Source organism: Moschus berezovskii, chromosome 12, assembly GCF_049115385.1.
Source record: "Moschus berezovskii isolate FMDL1 chromosome 12, NW_MosBer_1.0, whole genome shotgun sequence".
NCBI classification, from domain to species: domain Eukaryota; kingdom Metazoa; phylum Chordata; class Mammalia; order Artiodactyla; family Moschidae; genus Moschus; species Moschus berezovskii.
Window position 1 is genome coordinate 31,574,831 of NC_142471.1, and position 21,530 is coordinate 31,596,360.

The 21,530-nt window shown below is 39.3% G+C and overlaps 1 protein-coding gene and 1 long non-coding RNA gene across 6 annotated transcripts in view; one reads left to right on the top strand and one right to left on the bottom strand.

Annotated features, from left to right (window-relative positions):
- Window positions 1-21,530, top strand: part of KAT6B (lysine acetyltransferase 6B) — a 193,560-nt gene that overhangs the window by 110,163 nt on the left and 61,867 nt on the right. For all 5 annotated transcript variants that reach the window (XM_055425384.2, XM_055425383.2, XM_055425388.2 and 2 more), the window contains exon 4: window positions 15,998-16,106. In XM_055425384.2, coding sequence (XP_055281359.1) covers window positions 15,998-16,106 — 109 coding nt within the window. The remainder of the gene's footprint in view (window positions 1-15,997; window positions 16,107-21,530) is intronic.
- Window positions 799-9,473, bottom strand: LOC129555692 (uncharacterized). Its single transcript, XR_008685798.2, has 3 exons — window positions 8,938-9,473; window positions 5,041-5,273; window positions 799-1,211 (listed from the first exon to the last, which is right to left on the bottom strand). It is a non-coding gene; the product is annotated as an uncharacterized LOC129555692 (long non-coding RNA).

Sequence of the window (21,530 nt, forward strand, 5' to 3'; positions counted from 1 at the left end):
TAGTACCTACCTTCTGGCATTTTAATGATTGATTAAGTGCTTACCTGAATATCTCTTATTGGTGCTTTTCAAATGCTTGCTGCTGCTAATTACTATTATTCCTGCTCCTGCGGCTACAACTGCTACAATGCCAAAGACTGTGTTACTGTGCCTAATAAAATAGTTCCTCTGGCAGGGCATTAATTCCAGGGTTCTGCTCTTCAGTGAATCCTCATACTGAAATGGTAAAACATATCTCAAAGTTGAATATGAGTAACTTGGGGGTTACTCTTTAAAAGTATCTATACTCTTATTGCTCAAAGGTGTGGATCAGCAGCATTAGTGTCACAGGGGACCTTAGAAATTTAGACTCTGACCCCACTCCAGAATTAATGAATCAGAATCTGCATTTTAACAAGATCTCCAGGTGTTTTATGCATGCATGCTCAGTTGTGTCTGACTCTTTGCAACTCCATGAACTGTAGCCTGCCAGACTCCTCTGTCCATGGAATTTTACAGGCAAGAATACTGGAGTGGGTTGCCATTTCCTACTCCAGGGGATCTCCCCGACCCTGAGATCGAACCTGCGTCTCTTGAGTCTCCAACATTGGCAGGCAGATTCTTTACCACTGCACTACCTAGGAAGACTGTCTATTAAAGATTCAAAAGTATTTATCTCCATCATTTCCCAGCCTCTCCCCATCATCCTCAAAATCATCTGAATGACTTAGAGATGACTACTAGCAGTGGACCACCAAGCAGCATCACATGAGCCAGGTCCTCAAAACTGACAGGCTGTTAATTAGAAAGAAGGGAAGAAGGGAGGAAGAAAAACCATGCCTGCCAATACTAATACTGTAATTCTGTAGTTGAGTCTGTGCTCACTGATTAAATTTAGATTGTTTGTTGTTGTGACATGGACCATGGAAAGAAGTACTGAAATTTTATGGGCTGGTAGCAAATTTCTTTGGCTTTGTAAGTTCCAGTGGTCTGTCAAACTTACTTTGCAAAGTTTCCTTTTAACTCATGGTCTCAAAAATTAGTATGCATCCCTTATTTTCTTAAATATGTACATACACAGTGCAGTCATCTTATAATCCTGCTTCATTTACCTTCTTAATGTGAAGATGGTGTTCTTACTGTGCCGATCCTGAAAGACCAGTGGATAGGAGAGTAGAGTTCCATGTGTTGTCCTTACTGTCCCTTGGCTGGTACTTCTACCTTTGTTTCCTCTGTGTAAACATTGTGAAGATATATAAGAACATTGGTCTTTAATTAACTGTGAATCATGGATGGTTGTGGAGGAACAGCTCTATGTATTATCACATACTAGGGAATAAAAGAAATTGATAGTTTTTTTACTTAAAATATGACCTTTGAATCTGTTGTTTAAAGTTAATTGGAAGAACAAATCTAAGTTAAAATATGGTATGGTTTTCAACTGTTGTCAAGGAAAAATTTTGCTAAAGTGTTAGGTAGGAGTGATACAGCGGCACAACTTTATGCTGTTAAAAATGCCTACATTCTGTGACCCAGCAGTCTCACATCTAGGCATTTATTCCACAGATGTATTTGCACATGCAAATGTACATATGTACATTTTTGTGGAAGCAAAAGAATAATAACCTCAATATCTATTGGAATGAAACGGTTTTCACGTACCTCAACTTTTAATTTTTATAAGATGAAGGTATCTCCCTTTACCTTGTGAAAGGGGATTTGAGTGTCCAGAGATTAAATGTAGGATGGAGACTTATTTTCCATTACATATGTCTTTATACTGTTTAAATTTTAAAAATACACACACACACAACTTAAAATCGACAAAATGGCCCTTGTATTGAAGAAACTGAAGCCATTCAACACTTATAATTTTTTTTACTTTACTTTTAAAGCATCTTCATGTCCATAAACTCATTCATCTTCCTTCAGACACACAGTAATTAAGAGTAACCAGTGAATTCTTAGTAGCCTCTCAGTTCTGGGTATACTCTTGTACTTCTCAGACTCTTCCTAGTATAAACTGCCTAATGTCCTAATCATTCAGAGCTATAATTCTCGACCTGGGGTACCACCAGAATCTCTTTGAAGCTTTTAAAAAATCAAAATGTCTGGGTTGCCTATTTAATCAAAATCCATGTGTGTGGCTTAGGCATGCACATTTTTTTAAAACTATATAGGTGATCCCAATGTTCACACCTATTTAAGAACTCCTGTCTAGAGAGCAATTATTGGTAGGATTCCTCTTCTGCTAAAGCACTAACTGCTACCTCCTCCCTCCCCACTGTCTCTCAGAGTAGAATGTTTGGGCTCTTTGCTCTGCATCCCAAGGAAAAGGGACTGGCACTCTGAATAACCACATGACTCTATCAGTTGTATTAGAATAAAAATGATGATAGTGATAACAAATCAGGTTTCTGCATAAGAATCAACATTTTTCTGCATATAAAGAGCATTGAAAGTAAATAGGGGAGATCAAAAGCTGATTCTTTGAAAACATCAATAAAATTCAGAAACCTCTAGGTAGAACAATCAAAAAATAAAGGGAGAATAAATTATTGATAGCAGGAATGGAAGAGAGGATATCACTTGAAGACATAAAAAGAATAATAACGGAACATTATGAGCAATTTTATGCCAATAAATTGGGCAGCTTAGATTAAATGAGAAAATTCCTTGAATGCCCAAATCACCACACCTGATACATGCAGACAAAATGGCAACTCTGAATAGCTCTATATCTGTTGAAGAAATTGAGATCAAAACTTAAAACTGTGGTACAAAGGAAACTCTGCAAAGGTCAGACAACAGACAACTTTAACGGTGAAGTCTATAAAATATTTAACAATACAAATGTTAGATTAGTTCTTTCAGAAAGTAGGATGTAACACAATTTTATTTCTCTGTGGTAGCAGTGAACATTCAGAAATTGAAGTACCATTTATAATAGCATCAAACAATATGAAAGTATATAGGAATGAATTTAGCAAAATATGCACCCCGTAAAGTATAACCATTATTGAAAGAAAGGAAAGAAGACATAAATAAGTGGAGAAATATACCTGCTCATGGATTGGAAGACTCAGTAATGTTACTGACACCACCCTTATGTCAGAAAGTAAAGAGGAACTAAAAAGCCTCTCAACATTCAGAAAACTAAGATCATGGCATCTGGTCCCATCACTTCATGGGAAATAGATGGGAAAACAGTGGAAACAGTGTCAGACTTTATTTTTTGGGGCTCCAAAATCACTGTGGATGCTGATTGCAGCCATGAAATTAAAAGACACTTACTCCTTGGAAGGAAAGTTATGACCAACCTAGATAGTATATTAAAAAGCAGAGACATTATTTTGCCAACAAAGGTCTGTGACTTAGCAGCATCAGCAGTCAAGGCTATGGTTTTTCCCGTGATCATGTATGGATGTGAGAGTTGAACTGTGAAGAAAGCTGATCGCCGAAGAATTGATGCTTTTGAACTGTGGTGCTGGAGAAGACTCTTGAGAGTCCCTTGGACTGCAAGGAGATCCAACCAGTCCATTCTAAAGGAGATCAATCCTGGGTGTTCATTGGAAGGACTGATGCTAAAGCTGAAACAGAAATACTTTGGCCACCTCATGCATCGAGTTGACTCACTGGAAAAGACTCAGATGCCAGGAAGGATTGGGGGCAGGAGGAGAAGGGGATGACAGAGAATGAGATGGCTGGATGGCATCACTGACTCGATGGACATGAGTTTGAGTGAACTCCGGGAGTTGGTGATGGACAGGGAGGCCTGGCGTGCTGTGATTCATGGGGTCGCAAAGAGTCGGACATGACTGAGCAACTGAACTGAACTGAATGTTACAGAGTCAGCTCTCCGCAAACTAGTCAACCTAGTCAACACAGTCACGATAAAGCAAGCTTTGTTCTAGAATTTGACAAGTTGATTGAAAAATTGAAATGGTGATACAAAGGACTTAGAATAACCAAAACAAATTTTGAAAAAGAAGACCAAAATTGAAGGACTGATTCAATGGGAAGAAGAAAATCTCTACAATTTGTCCTGGAATCGCTGATTATACATACGGAAAAAAGTGAATCTTGACCCTTACCTCACTCCATACACAAAAATTAAGTAAAAATGCATCATAGACTTAATTTATAAACTAAGACCATGAAACTGGATGAAAATATATGGTAAAGCCTTTGTAACTTTGGATTAGGCAAAGATTTTTTAGAGTGGACATGAAAAATAGAAAAAATGTCCATGGAATTCTCCAGCAAGAATACTAGAGTGGGTTGCTCTTCCCTTCTCCAGGGGATCTTCCCCATCCAGGGATCAAACCTGGTCTCCTGCATTGCTGGCAGATTCATTACCATCTGAGCCACCAGGGAAGCCCTTTATATATACAAAGGTGTTGTATCTAGAACATATATCCTGCAACTCAATAATGAGACAACCCATTTTAAAAACAGATGTTATAGGGTGTGTTCCTTAGGAATCAGGCACTGAGATAAAGTTTTATGGTAGGATATTTATTAAGGGAAGCCTTTAGTAATACCGACTCTTGTGGGAGGAATTGCAGTGAAGCAGCATTGGGCAGAGAGGGTTGAGCAGCGATGCAGCTCAATAACAGCCATGGCTGACTTTTTATGTAGTTCTTGGATGTGGGCCACTGCAGGAAGGAGCGTATCCTTTGGTGACATGACTCTTTGGTGACATGAAGCAGTCCCTGAAGGGACTGACAGCTGAAAAGCTGCCTGCTGGTAGCATTTTCAATACCTGGGGCAACAGGTTTCTAATTGGAAGGAGGTTTGGCAATATATTGCAGTACACCATGATGACAGGTAGAAGAGTCTGATAGAAATTGTACAAAGGAAGATGTATGAATGGCCATTGAGCACTAGCCATCAAGTTTATGCAAATTAAAACCGCAATGAGATACTCTTACACACTCTCTAAAATGATTAAAATTAAAAAGACTGGCAAAACCGAAGTGCAACCAGGAGTGTAAAATGGGGCAATTCACTTTAGAAACCACTCTTGACAGTTTCTATATAAAGGTAACACACACTTACCGTTTTACCCAGCAGTTTGACTCACTGGAAAAGACTCTGATACTGGGAGGGATTAGGGGCAGGAGGAGAAGGGGACAACAGAGAATGAGATGGCTGGATGGCATCACCGACTCGATGGACATGAGTTTGAGTGAACTCCGGGAGTTGGTGGTGGACAGGGAGGCCTGGCGTGCTGTGATTCATGGAGTTGCAAAGAGTTGGACACAACTGAGCGACTGAACTGAACTGAACTCCTAAAAAGAAATGAAAACGTGTAACTCCAAAGAGAAACGAAAACATGTTGAATAGTGCATAGCATTTCAGCTGCCATATAAACCTCTGTGAAGGCAGAACATTGTTGGAGTCGGGTGGTGGTGATAATATTATTGAGAAAGTGACCAGCTACCATGTTAATATCCATCTACCTATGCCTCATCTTTTCACTCTGCTTCCCTGTTTGTAACCAGTTATAGTCAGTTCGGTTGCCTGTATTTCTGAGCAGATGATGCACCTTTCTGTTGGTGAAATTGGTAATGAGAATGTTTACGTTTTCATCATGCCTCGGTGGCCTTGTATGTACGCACCACATCTATATTAAAATGAATTCCTTGGGGCAACTCTGGAAACCAATCCCATGATTCCAACTATGTGATGTTCTGGAAAAGGCAAAACTATGGATACAGTAGAGAAAAGATTAGTGGTTAACAAGATTAGAGGGGGGAGGGAAAGATGAATAGGCAGAATAGGAGGATTTCTTTCAGGCAGTGAAAAATACTCTGTATTTTAATATAAGGGTAGATACATGTCACAGAGAAGGCAATGGCAAGCCACTCCAGTACTCTTGCCTGGAAAATCCCATGGATGGAGGAGCCTGGTAGGCCGCAGTCCGTGGAGTCACTAAGGGTCGGACACGACTGAGCGACTGAGCGACTTCACTTTTCACTTTCACACGTCGGAGAAGGAAATGGCAACCCACTCCAGTGTTCTTGCCTGGAGAATCCCAGGGACGGGGGAGCCTGGTGGGCTGCCGTCTATGGGGTCACACAGAGTCGGACACGACTGAGGTAACTTAGCAGCAGCAGCAGCAGATACATGTCATCATAAATTTGTCCAACTCCATAGAATGTACAACACCAAGAAAGAACCCTAATGTAAACTGTGGGCTTTGCTTGATAATAATGTGTGAATGTGGGGTCATCAGTTGTCACAAATATATGAGCCTGGTGGGGGATGTTAATAATGGGGGACGCTATGTATATGTGGGGGCAAGGGGATATATGGGAAATTTCTGTACCTTCCTCTGAATTTTGCTGTGAACTTAAAACTGCTCCGGAAAAAGAAAAGAAAAGAAAACTGAAAGATTTGTGACACTTGAATATGAATTGATTTTAAAATTTCATTTTTCAAAATCTAGGGTAGGGTTTATATTATATTGCTAATATTGTGACATACTCACTGAAAATAGTAGTTTGTAAATCCTAAGCTGACTTCCTATAACCATGTGTTGAATTTCCAGCTGTGTTGAGTCAGACGTTGATCCCTCTTGAGAAGATAAATGCAGTATCTGCAGTTTTTAATGGTAGGGGTGTAGGAGAGACTTTCAGATGAAATCTTAAAAACCAAGTCCCTGTCCAGATAAGAAATTAAAAACCCTGGGAAAGGCAGTTGTTTCTTTGTCCTGCCCCTCCCCCCGTTTGTAGGCCTCATTATTACACCCCCCCCACCCACTCCCACCCCTGCCTAGGGGGGGAAAAAAAGAACAAATGAGATGCTATTGTTAAATGCTGTGTTCAGGATCAGATTTGTTTCCTTCCAATAGAATCACTTTCTTTAATCAGCACTCTTATAAATGGCACACCTGCCTAATTAGAACAAGTTCTAGACTGCAGGATATAGTGTGAGCATTTCAGTTACCTCCACACAGTTGATACCTATTGTGACTGATGTTCTTAGAAAGTCTTCCCCTCTCTCTCCTCTTTTTATTCCTCTGTGGCTAAGCTTTTTATTATTTTATACTTATGACTCTGCCTTTGATTGTGGAAATTTCACGGTATGTGGTCATTGATGTTGTTTCTCTTTCTACGTTATTCCTTAAATGAAAAAAGAAGTGATGTATTTATGGATATGTGTAGGGACGCTTTTAAATATTTTTATTTTATTAGATTTAATCTGCTTGTTGTCACTCTTAAAGTACAGAGAACTCCCTTGACTATGACAAGGAGGTGAAGTACAAGAGTCACATTCAAGCTCTCCGTACATTAGCCACAATAAATCCTTCTGCCCTGAGTAATACAGAAACTCAGTCCAGAGCCAGTGAGGATGGTGCAGTGCTCCCACAGAACCAGTCACCCACAGAGAAGCATAATGAGCACGGGAAGTGACATAACAAAACCTCTGTGGCCAGAGGAAAATTATGGTAAAAACTGTTGCCCATGAAAAGTCTTGTAATAAGTATATCTCCAATTATCTTCCAAAAGAAATTATTTAGGCGTCTGCTCAGGTTAAGATTCATGACGGAAATGCAAGAATGGCCTTAGAATAAGGCAAAAGGGTACGTGAGCGTAGAGAAGATGGCGGTGGACATGTGAATAGAGCTCTGTTGTGCCCCAAGGATCTGTGATAGCCCCCGGTGCTGCTGCGAGGGTGTGTGGTCAGCAAACCTTCTTCTTGCAGAGGGATGGCTGCACTGACCACCGAGGGGGACAAAATAACACTCTTAGAAAATAAAATGACTTCAGTGATCACAGAAAATTGTCAGTTATACTCTGAAATGTGCTATTTCCCAGGACCACGACTTAAGCAGATAGCTGTAAAGGAAGATCCTGAATGTGCATGATCTGCATGCTAATTAGGAGTGGACTTGATCTGTTCAGACAGATACCAGTTGAGTAAGTGGGTTAAGTGGTAAGAAATGAAGTCTAGCTCTTTATTAGATAAGTGGCAAGCAGAGTGCTGAAGCAGCCAAAAAATAAAAAAGAGGAAGTGTGTTACCCAAAAACAACACGAGCAGTGTCATACTCCATTGCCCCAGTGCTGCCACTTGTACATTTTGTGGAAAATAATTCATTACCAATAATAAAACACCAAAGTTTGTAAAATACTTTTTAAAATAGATTGAACAGATTAATGCTTTTCCATAATTCTGTTACTCTGACCACAGCGTATTCATCTTTCTTGACTTCTTTTTTGTATGTTAGGTACTGGCACCTGAGTGTGGCCCCAAATCTACCTTGCATACAGTCTATAGTGCCTATTAGTGAGTGAGCCTCAATAGTTAATATTTGTGGGAGTGATGAGGCAGTTTTCCTCCCAGCTGATTTTTAAAATTTTCTATCTTGTCAGATTAGACCCACGAAGTATTATGTCCAAACAGAAGCATCAGTCACTGTAAATGATCAGAATAGGAAAAAAGCAGTCAGATTAGACCTTTGTGGCACTCACCTTGCCACCAGTTGTTGCTTCATATTGTAGTCATTAAAAATATACATTAAGATAAAGAACAGTAGTCAGTATGTGGGGACCTGTTAAATCAGAGAAATCAGTCTGGACCCAAAAGCAGTCTTTTCATTTGTTCTTTCATTTATTCTATAAATGTACTTTGAAGCTGGAGCAACAGCAACAAATCTCTGCTCTTTTAATGTTTACTAAGTGAAACGAAACAGACAAACCATACAGCATATGTCAGATAGTGATGTGCACTGTGCAGAAAAATAAAGCAAAGCACGGAGGATCCAGAGGTGCTGCTGGAGCGCCCTTTGGAGAGAGTTGTCAGGGATAGCCCTTCTGATAAGGTGGTACCTAAATCACCTCCAAAGGAAATGAGGGACCAGCCATGGGAAGCAGAAAGAGCCAAGAGCTTAGAGTCAGCAAGGCGCCATGTCTTAATAGCTTTGTGACCAGAGGGAGCGTTTAACTTACCTGTGACACAGGGACAGACAAGTCCCCAGGCCTGTTGCACAGGGTTCGTGCTCGGCAGAAGTGAGACACTTGAGAAAACCAGGAAGCAGGAAAGCAGCACCTTGTCTCAGATTTCAGCGTGGAACGATAAGAGGGTGCAAATTAAAGAGAAAATACAGCAGCCTTAAAACAGCCCTTTCACACAGCTTGTTGTGAAATTTTGAATTGAGTTGTCTGAGCTGAAGTATAGAGAACATTCTCCAAAGATGAACCATTTGATACTGGGGTGTACAAGATTTATATTCATCTTTGTTTGCCTTCGTGGTATTATTTGTTTAAGATTTTATGTTTGTTTGTGCTTTTCTTCCTTTGACATCTTTTTCTTTCCTTTTCCTTTGAGCTTTCCTTTTATTAAATCGGTTCCAGGCCTCTTCACTCAGTTGAGGCGTTTTCTACCCTGTTCCTGTACTCTCTGATTAACTCATTAAAAACAAAAACCAGAAAACCCTTTAAGATGAATACTTATCATGGGGCTCAGAGCCTCCCAACATCCACCTTTTATAGAGTAATTCTAGACTCCAGATCAAATTATTTGCACTGATGTTTATTAAGGACTTGAAGTTGTTTGTTTATCCTGTTTGTTTTTATAGCCTGAGTGAATTTTGTAATAATTGTAACAATGTTTGAACAGAACTTTGTAGCCTACACAGTACTTCACACCCTCACTCACATGGGAACTTTAACAATCCTGAGTCAAGACAACATGGACTCTATTGTGCTCTTTTAAAAATGGGAGAAGCTGAGACTCAGAGAACAGAAAATAAATTCAGGTTTTTTCATGATACAAATGTGAATATGTGAATGAGAAATGCAGAATTGTTTCCAGCACTTGGAATTACTAAAACAATGTTTTATAAGTGAAAGTGAAAGCCGCTCAGTTGTGTCCGACTCTCTGCAACCCTGTGGAATCGTCCATGGAATTCTCCAGGCCAGAATACTGGACTTGGTTGCTGTTCCCTTCTCCAGGGGATCTTCCCAACCCAGGGATCAAACCCAGGTCTCCTGCATTGCAGGAGGATTCTTTACCAGCTGAGCTACCAGGGAAGCCCTGTTTTATAAGTAGATTCAAGAAATTTTGTAGATGACTCCAGGAGAAGAATCCATAAGGGATTATGGAAAGAAAGGACTATGTCCCTGGTGACTGTGGAGACAAAGCCCCTTTTGGTGTCATTGTCAGAACGAGCATGTAAGCCTGGGTGCTCGTGCCTCCATCTGTGCATGAACTTTTTTTTTGACCGTTACTTATAACAAGACTAGCAAGCATCTTTTTTTTTTTTTCCCCTTCAGGACAGAAATAAAAGTAACCATAAACAATTATAAAACTTACCTAAATTGAGTTGTCTTGAATTTAAAAATGTTTCCTCAGAAAAGACTATTTTATTTTGATATTGAGGGTTCCTGAAGACTCTTAAAATGTCTCTTAAAGTATAATAGAACCAATAAAAATTAGAGCTCAGCTGGGAAGGGCCTTTGAAATTAGCTTGCTATGGAACCATTTAACTATTTGATCTGGAAAGGACCTTTGAAAAGGTCCCAGATCCCAACTTGTGGGAGACTCCTTTGTTCACGCTGGTGTCCTTGACACCCTGATGGAGTCCACCCAACCTCTCATGGCCTCTTCTGATTATGAAGACCGTATGATCCCATTTATATGAGGTCCTTAGATTACTCAAACTCATGGAGACGGAAAGCAGAAAGGCTCTGTTAGTATTTAATGGGAACAGAGTGTCAGCTTGGGAAAATGAAAAAGTCCTAGAGATCAGTGATGGTGGTTCCTTTCCTTTCCGTCGCTCAGTCGTGTCCGACTCTTTGCGACCCCTGGACTGTAGCCTACCAGGCTTCTCCGTCCATGGGATTCTCCAGGCAAGAATACTGGAGTGGGTTACCGTTTCCTTCTCCAGGGGATCTTCCCGACCCAGGGATCGAACCCGGGTCTGGTGGTACAACATACTTAATGCCACTGAACTGTATACTTTAAAATGGTTAAGATGATAAATTTTATGTTATATGTATTTATATATATATATATATACAATGTGAAAAATAAAGAAGCAAGCCAAAAAAAACATCATTTTGTTGCTGGAGGGTTGGGGCATGGGAAGCATGGAGAACAAACCTAACCCCTCCCCCAAAAGAGTACACACACTTGTCCCCTCCCAACAGTCTCTTCCCAGCGAACTAGCCACAGTTCCTTCAGCAGGTCATTTCATTTTATTTTACAGTATGTTTGAATCATGATCAAGATAAGGACTATGCATTATAATTGGCCCATAAGCCTTTTAAATCTCTCTTAATCTATTGTCTCTTCTTTCACGGCTGTTTCTCTGCCTCTTCCTCTCACTCATTCTGTCTCCCTTAATTATTTGTTGAAGAAACTGGGTCATTTGTCCTCAAGAGTTTTGGTGCTTGTGTCCCTCTGCTATGTAGACTGATACCTTCCTCTGTCCTCTGCATTTCCTGTGAAACAGTAATTGGATTGAGTTATTTTATTTTATAAATGCTGTAATCCAACTATATAATAACTCATTTTAGGTCCTTGTTTTTTGTGTGTTTTTTTGGTAAGTGCCTTCCTAGCCTTTTGCTTGGAAAGCTGTAAACATTGAATAGATAATTGAAAAAATTGAAACAATCATGTCATGGACACCCTTCTACCTTTATGTAGATTCACCAACCATTAACATTTGCCACATTTGCTCTCTCCCTCTCTGCACACAAACACACTAATACGCATAGGGGTTTTTCCCCTGCATCTTTTGAGCTCAAGTGGTAGACATCATGACACTTTACTCCAAAATATTTCAGCACATAACTCCTAAGAACAGCTCCTGTATAATCAGTAGTCTGTATAGTCTGGTTTGTGTATTATCTATTTAGTGCATATCACCCTACTTATCCAAATAATGTTCTATATAGTCATGGGTATTTTTGAAAAATTTGAAAACCAAGTGAAGATCACAAATTATATTTCATTTTCCTGACACTTTAGTTGCCTAAATTGTTTTTGCCCTTTTTTGGGGTCTTACCTGACATTGACATTTTTTGAAGTGTCTCAGGCTAGTTGTTTTACATCATGTCCCTGAATTTGGATTTGCCTGATTATCTCCTTATGATTGGAGTCAGAGTAAATGTTCCCAGCAAGAACACTGCATAGGCAGTGCTGAGTCCTTCAGCGCCACACTTGGAAGGCACCTGATGTCGGTTTGTCCCATAATGGCTGCTGCTGCTGCTGCTAAGTCACTCCAGTCGTGTCCGACTCTGTGCGACCCCACAGACAGAAGCCCACCAGGCTCCCCCATCCCTGGGATTCTCCAGGCAAGAACACTGGAGTGGGTTGCCATTTCCTTTTCCAGTGCATGAAAGGAAAAGTGAAAGTGAAGTCGCTCAGTCATGTCCGACCCTTAGTGACCCCACGGACTGCAGCCTACCAGGCTCCTCCATCCATGGGATTTTCTAGGCAATAGTACTGGAGTGGCTTGCCATTGCCTTCTCTGCCCATAATGGCTACTGGATTTGATTGCTTGATTAAGGGGGTATCCACCATATTTTTCCATTGTAAATGTACCATTTTCCCAGTTTTTCTGTTTCCCCATAATAAATAAATAATCTATAGCATATTAAAGGTTGCTTTTAAAATAATTTTAAAAGCATGCTATTTGGTTATGGGAGAAATTGGATGGCAGAGATTATGAGCACATCAGAATTATTACCATCAATGGAAAAAATAATTTTTAAACATTTGTTTTTCTTGAGAGAGGAGAGACAAGGAGGGGAGGTAATAAAGGTGAGAAAATGAGCTTTACTGAAGGCAGATTTGTGTTTGAATCCCAGCTCCACACGTGAACCTGTGTGATTTTAGGAAAGTTACCTCACTCCTTAGAGCCTCAAGTTCTTTCCTACAATGGGCATAATAATATACATTCCTGGCAAGATTGTTAAGATGATTAAATGAGCTAGTGTATGAGTGGCCTCCAGCCTAGCAGCTGCCCCAGGACTGTCACATGGGAAGTGAGGAAGAAATGCTTCCCCAGCGGTTTGCAGAGTTTATACCTCTCATGAGTGTTTGCTCTCGAGAGGAGATTGAAATATTCATGCATGTTGATAAGAAAATATGATCAACAGGTAAGATGCCTTTTTGAAATTTCAAAGAAAGGAATTCAGAACTGGAAGATGTTTGATTCCATTTTCAGACCTCTTAAACATGATTTGACTATAGTGGAATTGAGCTGCCATTTATTCAGACCTGTTTCTGACTGCAATCCATTTTAATCTATTACCAGGGATTATTTTTTGAAACAGTTTATATGTAGTCAGATTGAGAATAGTGAATCATTATAATCCCATGACCCATTTACATGCCTTACTGTAAAAGTTTCATTTCATACAAGTGACAATTTTTTAAAGTTAATTAGACTCGGCTATACTGAGGTTAGCAAAAAGTGCTTTGAATTATCAATAATTCAGCAGAGCAGACATTTCTGTATAATGGAGTGGTTTTATAGAGTATTGTGAGATAGTTATCCCTAAAATGAATGGTTGTGAGCATACATCAGCATGGTGGGGCTTGCTTGAATGTAGCATGAAGTGATATCATCTGTGCTTTCTATTATTGAGCAGAGTGTGAACCATCGGTCTTTCTGGCCATGAACTACTAGCAACCTTTGTCCTTTGTGTTACCTTTAGTTAAAAACAAAAAATGAGCATGAATGCTGGCTGATGGCCATGTCTTCTTACAGTGAAAAATTCATCTGGGGAAGAAAAATAGGATTGCAGATTTGGATTTGTTTCATTGCATGAATGATACGTGACATTTTGTAAATTATTTATCACTGCAAGGATGGCAGCAATGGCTCGAGCATTGTTATATCAAATGAAAGTAGGAATCCCATTAGTACAAGGACTGGGTTTTAGCTGGAATCTATCAGGGGAATGTTGTCACTTGAAAACCAGATTGTTCTTTTAATTGCTATTTAAAGGAACAAAAGTGTTCCCAAGGTACTGCAGTTGAGCATTTGCAAGTAATAACTATGGATCCATAATTATGCAGTGCTGATTATCTGGCATTTAAAAAATGGTGGCAGGAGTCAGTGACCAATTTGTTGTAGCTTGTCTGTTTTGGTTTTTCTAGAACAGAGTTTTATTCTCTGCTTTTTAACTGGGGCTACAAAAATATATTTGCATAGTTACCTCAGAAAGTAAAGCCTGTACATATTAAAAGAACAAATTAAACTGAAAATAAGGGCACGATAATGAAAGCTTATATTGTAAGATGAAATTAACAGTCGTATTGAACAGTTTGCAAATGCTTGGTCGTGAGATGAGTTCTGGTTTTTGATGACATGCCACATTGAACCAAGACGTTTGTTGGAATCACTGTTACTATTTGAAATATTATTTTAGAATAAGGTTTTTTAAACTAGCATATATATCTTTCATTTATTCACACATATTTTTATATAGTTAGCAAAAAATATTTTGAGTGCCTGTGTGCATCAGGCTTTTGGAATAGGGTGGTTGAACGAATGAGGTTTATTCTACACTGATGTATATTTGGAAAGTTAGGCCTAGCAAAATCTTGTTTTTAATGTACATTTAAATAAAAAAATTTGTGATTATACTAAGCTTTCTTGCCCTAAATTTTTGATTCACAAGATTAAAGTGTAAATGCGTTAGAGTTACATTCTGATGGCTAGCAGACAACATGTGACGCTTGGAATATGCAGTAAAATTTTAGTTCTCATACCGTTTGGCTGTGCAAAATAATGTGACCAGACCTGTAGGCACAGTCAGCTCTTCATATGGATGGGAATGCTAGTGTTGCTGGTAGTCATAAATAACAATGAAGGCACTAAAATGTATGCAAATTTATGCATTGTTAAAAGCAGTTTCCTTAGTGAGAGTTAAAGGGGTGCTAGGGATTAGACAAATGTTTTATTGAAGGGGAATGTCAGAGATTGAGAGTTTTTCCCTTTTGTGTGGCATGGTGTGGTTTACTTTTGAAGACACTGGTGTCAGAAAGGGCTTGTTAATGGTCTTTTGATCATCTTAAATAATCCTACAGAATGTTCAGTTCAGTTCACTTCAGTCGCTCAGTCGTGTCCGACTCTTTGCGACCCCATGAATCACAGCACGCCGGGCCTCCCTGTCCATCACCAACTCCCGGAGTTCACCCAAACTCATGTCCATCGAGTTGGTGGTGCCATCCAGCCATCTCATTCTCTGTCGTCCCTATCTCCTCCCACCCCTAATCCTTCCTAGCATCAGACTCTTTTCCAGTGAGTCAGCTCTTCGCATGAGATGGCCAAAGTATTGGAGTTTCAGCTTTAGCATCAGTCCTTCCAATGAACACCCAGGACTGATCTCCTTTAGAATGGACTGGTTGGATCTTCTTGAACATTTTTTTGGCCGTGCCACGCAGCATGCGAAATATTAGTTCCCAGACCAGGGATCCAAGCCACACCCCTGCAGTGGAAATGCAGAGTCCTAACCACTGAACCACCATGGAAAACCCCTTCTTTAGTTCTAAGGCTGTTATTATGTCACCTTTTAACATGCCAGTATTTTATGTCATATGTTTAATTGATGGATAATAGTAACCTGTACTAAAACATTTGATAAAATGTAAGCAATCTGGTCTGACTAGATGATATTCATAGACTGTAATACTGAAGAGATGAATCAATTTATTGTAGGCATATAGATTATGGAAACGATTTGAGACTTCAAATGAATTCTTAATGTTCATTTCAGGAAGGTAATACATAATATATATAAAGGTTTTAAATTTCATTGGCTTAATAAAAATTATTTCTGAGTCTCATGCATTACACTTAAATGTATTATTCAGGCAGTACTTCACTATCAAATAATTTGAGGGTTTTTTTTTAATTAGCAGAAAATATTGATATGAATACCCTATTTTTCTTTGGTAAACAAATATGTGAGACACTTTTGATTTTAATACTTTGTTTCTGATTTTGAAGTGGAAAGCTAACAGTGTGTTTTCATTTTAATTTTTTCATAGCCCCGTGCCGATCCCATTCCAATATGTAGCTTCTGTCTGGGGACAAAGGAATCAAATCGTGAAAAGAAACCAGAAGAACTTCTCTCTTGTGCAGATTGTGGCAGTAGTGGTAAGTTGTTATTTTTTGTGTGTGTGTACAATGACGCCCCATTCTAGCTGTGTGCAATTTCTCTATCAAAAAATACTTGTTATTTAAAGCAATTATTTGATAATAGTGTAAGCTTTAAATTTAAAAAGTAAATACAGGTTGGGGGGAAGTGAGTATATTCGCACTGATATAAACTGTTATATATGTTTCTAAAATAATATATATTCATATTTAAATTAACCTTAGATTTCATACCAGCATTGGTAATTCAGTGTGGAATATTCTACTTTGAAGGTAAATTCAGGGTAGAAAATTCTAAATTTTCAAGCTGATTGCAGCTAGAATCACTTGTTTTTTACAACCTGAAGTCTCAATTTAATACATTTGGGTTGGAATATATAGTGTTTCAGGTCCTGACACCTACTGGTGAAATATAATATTACAGCCCAGCTCTGTGTGACAGACTGAAGGGGATGCACAGGATTCTCGCAGCCGCACTGATATAATCCAGAAATCATCAGGCATGAAAGAAACTCAAATTGCCCAGAGTAAGATAGGAAAAGAGTGGTCTATTCAGAAAGTGATACTGAAATCAAGGAACTACTGGGTAGGGATACTGTTAGTTGCTCCATTGTGTCGGACTTGGCAACCCTGCCCGCCAGGCTACTCTGTCCATGGAATTCTCCAGGCAAGAATACTGGAGAGGACTGGGTCATTGGTTAACTGAAATATCCAAAATGCTTTCAAGATTGCTGTCACCTCTTTTTCTCAGCATAGGACTTTAAGAGCACATTTCCACTTCTGTAATGGAAATTAAGTCACATTATGCTTATACTAAAAGAGTTTGTCTTGGAACTTACTTGGTGGTGCAGTGGTTAAGACTCTGCACTTCACTGCCGAGGCCGGTGCAGGTTCAGGCTCAAGATCCCACATTCTGCAAGGCTTGGCAAGAAAGATAATTAAAAAGAATGTGTCTTACCAGCCAGCCTTCCTTCTTAAGTTACCTGGAGATATATATGGTTATATGTATGTGTGTATGCACACACATACACAACTCAGCAGAGTGAGTGGCAGTTACTGGTCTTTTAAAAATCAACCTCTATATTAATCCTTAAATTTTCTTCTCCTAGAACTGAAACTTTCCCCCCAAAAAATGTTATTTTAAAATTAACACCAAGTATTGCTCTAGTTACAGTTAATTGTTTAAAAAAATCAACAAATCTGCAAAACACAATAGCATTCTCTCGTTTAGCAAATCAATAATACAGTAAGTTGGTTAAGACCAAACTAGAAAGCTGACCATAGCCCCTTTACTTCGAATGAGTTAACCATTCTCAGCCTCAGTTCCCTTATTAGAAATATAGAGATAATGGTAGCATTTTATATCTTGGGTTGTATGGAAGCTAAAGAAGAGAACACAAGTAAATAGCCTCACACATGGTCTACACTCTGGTAAGTGTACTGTACACGTCAGCAGTTGTTGGTCTTTTTTTTATTTTTGGCGTGTTTTTTATTTTTGGTGTATCAAATTGTTTTCCTTGATTGCTGCAAGAAATTTTAAATCCTGTTGTTTATGACAGCTGCTTGATGGTTGATAGAGGAAATGTTTCACACTGAAGAATGACACTGCTGTGTAATGATTCTTCCTACTCTTATGAAGGTTTAACTTGATAGATCCTAAATGGTTCTGCAGCTCTCAGAACTTGACTAGGAGGAGAGAGCCTTGGAAATAAGACATTTCAAACTCTGCTTGAGAAATGCTTTCTGACAGTCTTTTTGATGGGCTTTACAGATTCATTAAAACTCTTTCACCTGCCATGATATTGTGGCTAGTGACAAAAGGGCATGGAAACATTACCTGTATGTTCGGATTAATAAATCTCAATCCTTCACTCTCCTTGTTTTATCCTAGTGAGGTAGTGCCTCCCTCATCAGTTCTGACTCTGTAGTTATCTTTTGGGTTTTCTCACGAGGCTCATTCTGAATGAATTATTGTTTTGTGTAACTGCCTGATCAATTTAGTAGTGTTCTCTTGTCTAAGGTTTACCCTTTGTGATTTTTAAGGTGGTACTTTAAAAACACTCTTAACTGTTTTATTTCTTGAGTGTCTATTTGTCTGGGCACCTAGACAGATTAAAGACGTACTTAAATCTGGAAAGAAAAGTTCCCTTCATATATTTCCTTACCTCTGGTGATACACTTACTTAAGTTGATAAGAGATCATTATCTTCCAGATCATAACTTCAAGGCTTCTTTCACAGGGTATAAAGGTGTAATTCTAAACAGGTAGAGCTTAGATTTTCTGATGTAACAAATCTCCCTTCATCTTTCCCAGATTGAAGCCTGCCAAAAGAGAGGTTTGAGTTCCTTTATAGTTAGAGGTGACTGAAATATTTTTACTCCTGAAGTTTTTCACTTTTCCAGGGTATGTAGGTGTAGTGTTATGTTTTCTTTTTTCAAAAATGATCTCTTGTTTTCTCTTTTAACTCATGGGGAAGAATGGATTGAGGCTGCTGTCTAAAAGACTTATATCCAGAGTCATTTTGTGACTAGAGGAGCTAGAGGCTTTGGAATTGAGGTGGGGGTCATGGTAGAAATTCAAGGTCATCAGGTCCCTTTGTTTAGGATAGAGGATGGATGGTTCAACGTGCTTCTCTGTACTCCCCTGTATGATCTGGCTCTAGTGTTAAGGTTCACTTAATCTTCCCTTGTAATGCTCAAAATTCTCCAAGCCAGGCTTCAACGGGTACGTGAACCGTGAACTTCTAGATGTTCAACCTGGATTTAGAAAAGGCAGAGGAACCAGAGATCAAATTGCCAATATCCGCTGGATCATCGAAAAAGCAAGAGTTCCAGAAAAACATCTACTTCTGCTTTATTGACTACACCAAAGCCTTTGACTGTGTGGATCACAACAAATTGAAAAATTCTTTAAGAGATGGGAATACCAGACCACCTGACCTGCCTCCTGAGAAATCTGTATGCGGGTCAAGAAGCAACAGTTAGAACTGGACATGGAACAACAGACTGGTTCCAAATCAGGAAAGGAGTACATCAAGGCTTTGTATTGTCACCCTGCTTATTTAATTCATATGCAGAGTACATCATATAAAATGCCGGGCTGGATGAAGCACAAGCTGGAATCAAGACTGTCAGGAGAAATATCAATAACCTCAGATATGCAGATGACACCACCCTTATGGTAGAAAGCGAAGAAGAATTAAAGAGCCTCTTGATGAAAGTGAAAGAGGACAGTGAAGAAGTTGGCTTAAAACTCAACATTCAGAAAACTAAGATCATGGCATCCGGTCCCATCACTTCATGGCAAATAGACGGGGAAACAATAGAAACAGTGACAGACTTTATTTTCTTGGGTTCCAAAATTAATGCAAATGGTGATTGCAGCCATAAAATTAAAAGACACTTGCTCCTTGGAAGAAAACTTATGACCAACGTAGCCAGCATATTAAAAAACAGAGACATTACTTTTCCAACAAAGGTCCATCTAGTCAAAGCTATGGTTCTTCCAGTAGTCATGTATGGATGTGAGAGTTGGACTATAAAGAAAGCTGAGCACTGAATAATTGATACTTTTGAACTGTGGTGTTGGAGAAGACTCTTGAGAGCCCCTTGGACTGCAAGGATATCCAAGTCCATCCTAAAGGAAATCAGTCCTGAATATTCATTGAAAGGACTGATGTTGAAGCTGAAACTCCAATACGTTGGCCCCCTGATGCAAAGAACCGACTCATTTGAAAAGACCCTGATGCTGGAAAAGATTGAAGGCTGGAGGAGAAGGGGACGACAGAGGATGAGATGGTTGGGTGGCATCACCAACTCGATGGACATGAGTTTGAGTAAGCTCCAGGAGTTGGTGATGGACAAGGAGTCCTGGTGTGCTGCAGCCCGTGGGGTCGCAAAGACTTGGACACAACTGAGAGACTGAACTGAAGGGAATCTTCCCTTGAGTGTACTGTGCCAGTCTGGATTTACCTACTTTAGTTTAAAAAAAAAAAAATTGTTCCTAACTTGGGGAGATGCACTGTAAGCATATACTTCACTTGGTAGATCGGATGAGTGGAGTTTGTTATTGGCTAGTCTTTAAATAGAAGGACTAAAAGAAAAATATGGTTCTTCTTAGAAGCTCGGGGAGATTTTGTAGTTACAGTGCTCAGTTGTGACATGTTTGTGATTATAGGGAAAAAAGAATCAAATAGGTTGGCCTGGCTCAGCAGTGTCCCCAGTAATGGTGGGAGCCCTGGTGTCATGGTCCAGTTCAATTTCAGAAGTGGGGATTACAGAGTGGCTGGTAGCCCTGGTTGGCCTTACAGAAATGACCACTATCTCATACTCTAGAGTCCATTGGTTCTGGGATTGGATTGAGACTGCTTGTAATGATCACAGGAATCCCTAATGTAAGATGTTTCTGTGAAAAAAACAAAAACCCATAGCCTTGTAAAACAAACCAAAAAAAAAGGAAATATAGATAACAGCCCGTAAGGATTGCTTTTAAATGTGTTTCCCACATGTGCCTGTTGGATTTTAGTCACCTCTTTCTGTCTGAAGTATCATTTATATGATGTCACATTTAGACTGCTTAGACTTCATAGACCTGGGTAATAAGTGTTTCCTTCTGTTTACATCATAAAGTAAAGCCAATTAGAAATTTCTGTGTTTTTAAGATGGCTCAGTGCTGCAAATGGGCAGTATCTTTAATTGTGTTTTTTCTGCTAAAACTCCTTTTGAAAAAAAATTATTCAAGTTTGCAGGTAGTAAAACTGTGAGGTACAAGGAGCCCCAGATGCAGTGTTGCAGTCCTCTTTACTTGCTGGCTATGGAACCGTAGCTGTACACATCTGTGAGATTTGGAGGGTGACGTCTGTATCCTGCATCCACAGGGCTGTTGTGAGGATCCAGTGAGATAATGCTATGAAGATCATCAGTATCTATAAATCATCACACAAACACCAGAGGGCTACTCGAGGAGCAAATAGGAATGTGGGGCTCATCACATAGTCTTCAGGTCTATGGAAATGTTGGGACTAGGAAGTGATTTTACTTGACTTTCATGGATCAGCCTACTTTGAAATTAACACTGTTATATTCTCTTTGCCTCATTAAGACAAAATTATCTTTAATTAGCTTCACATAAGTATTAAATATTATACCAAATGAAATTTTGTGTCTGCTGCTCAGATTGCTGGGTGGTTAAATCTTACTTACAGATGAGTTCTATGCCTGTGTGTTTTCAAATTAGCAAATCTAAGATAAGTGCACAGTTCAAAATTACAGCATCATTCTAAGTGGAAGCTCATTGACACTGGAGACAGCATGGCTTCTGAGATGCAGCTGGAGAGCAGGAAGATTACCTTTGTACAGTGAAGGGAGCCAGAGCCATGGAATTGCGCACCAGTCTGTCCTCAGGAGACCTGAGGTCTCTCCTGG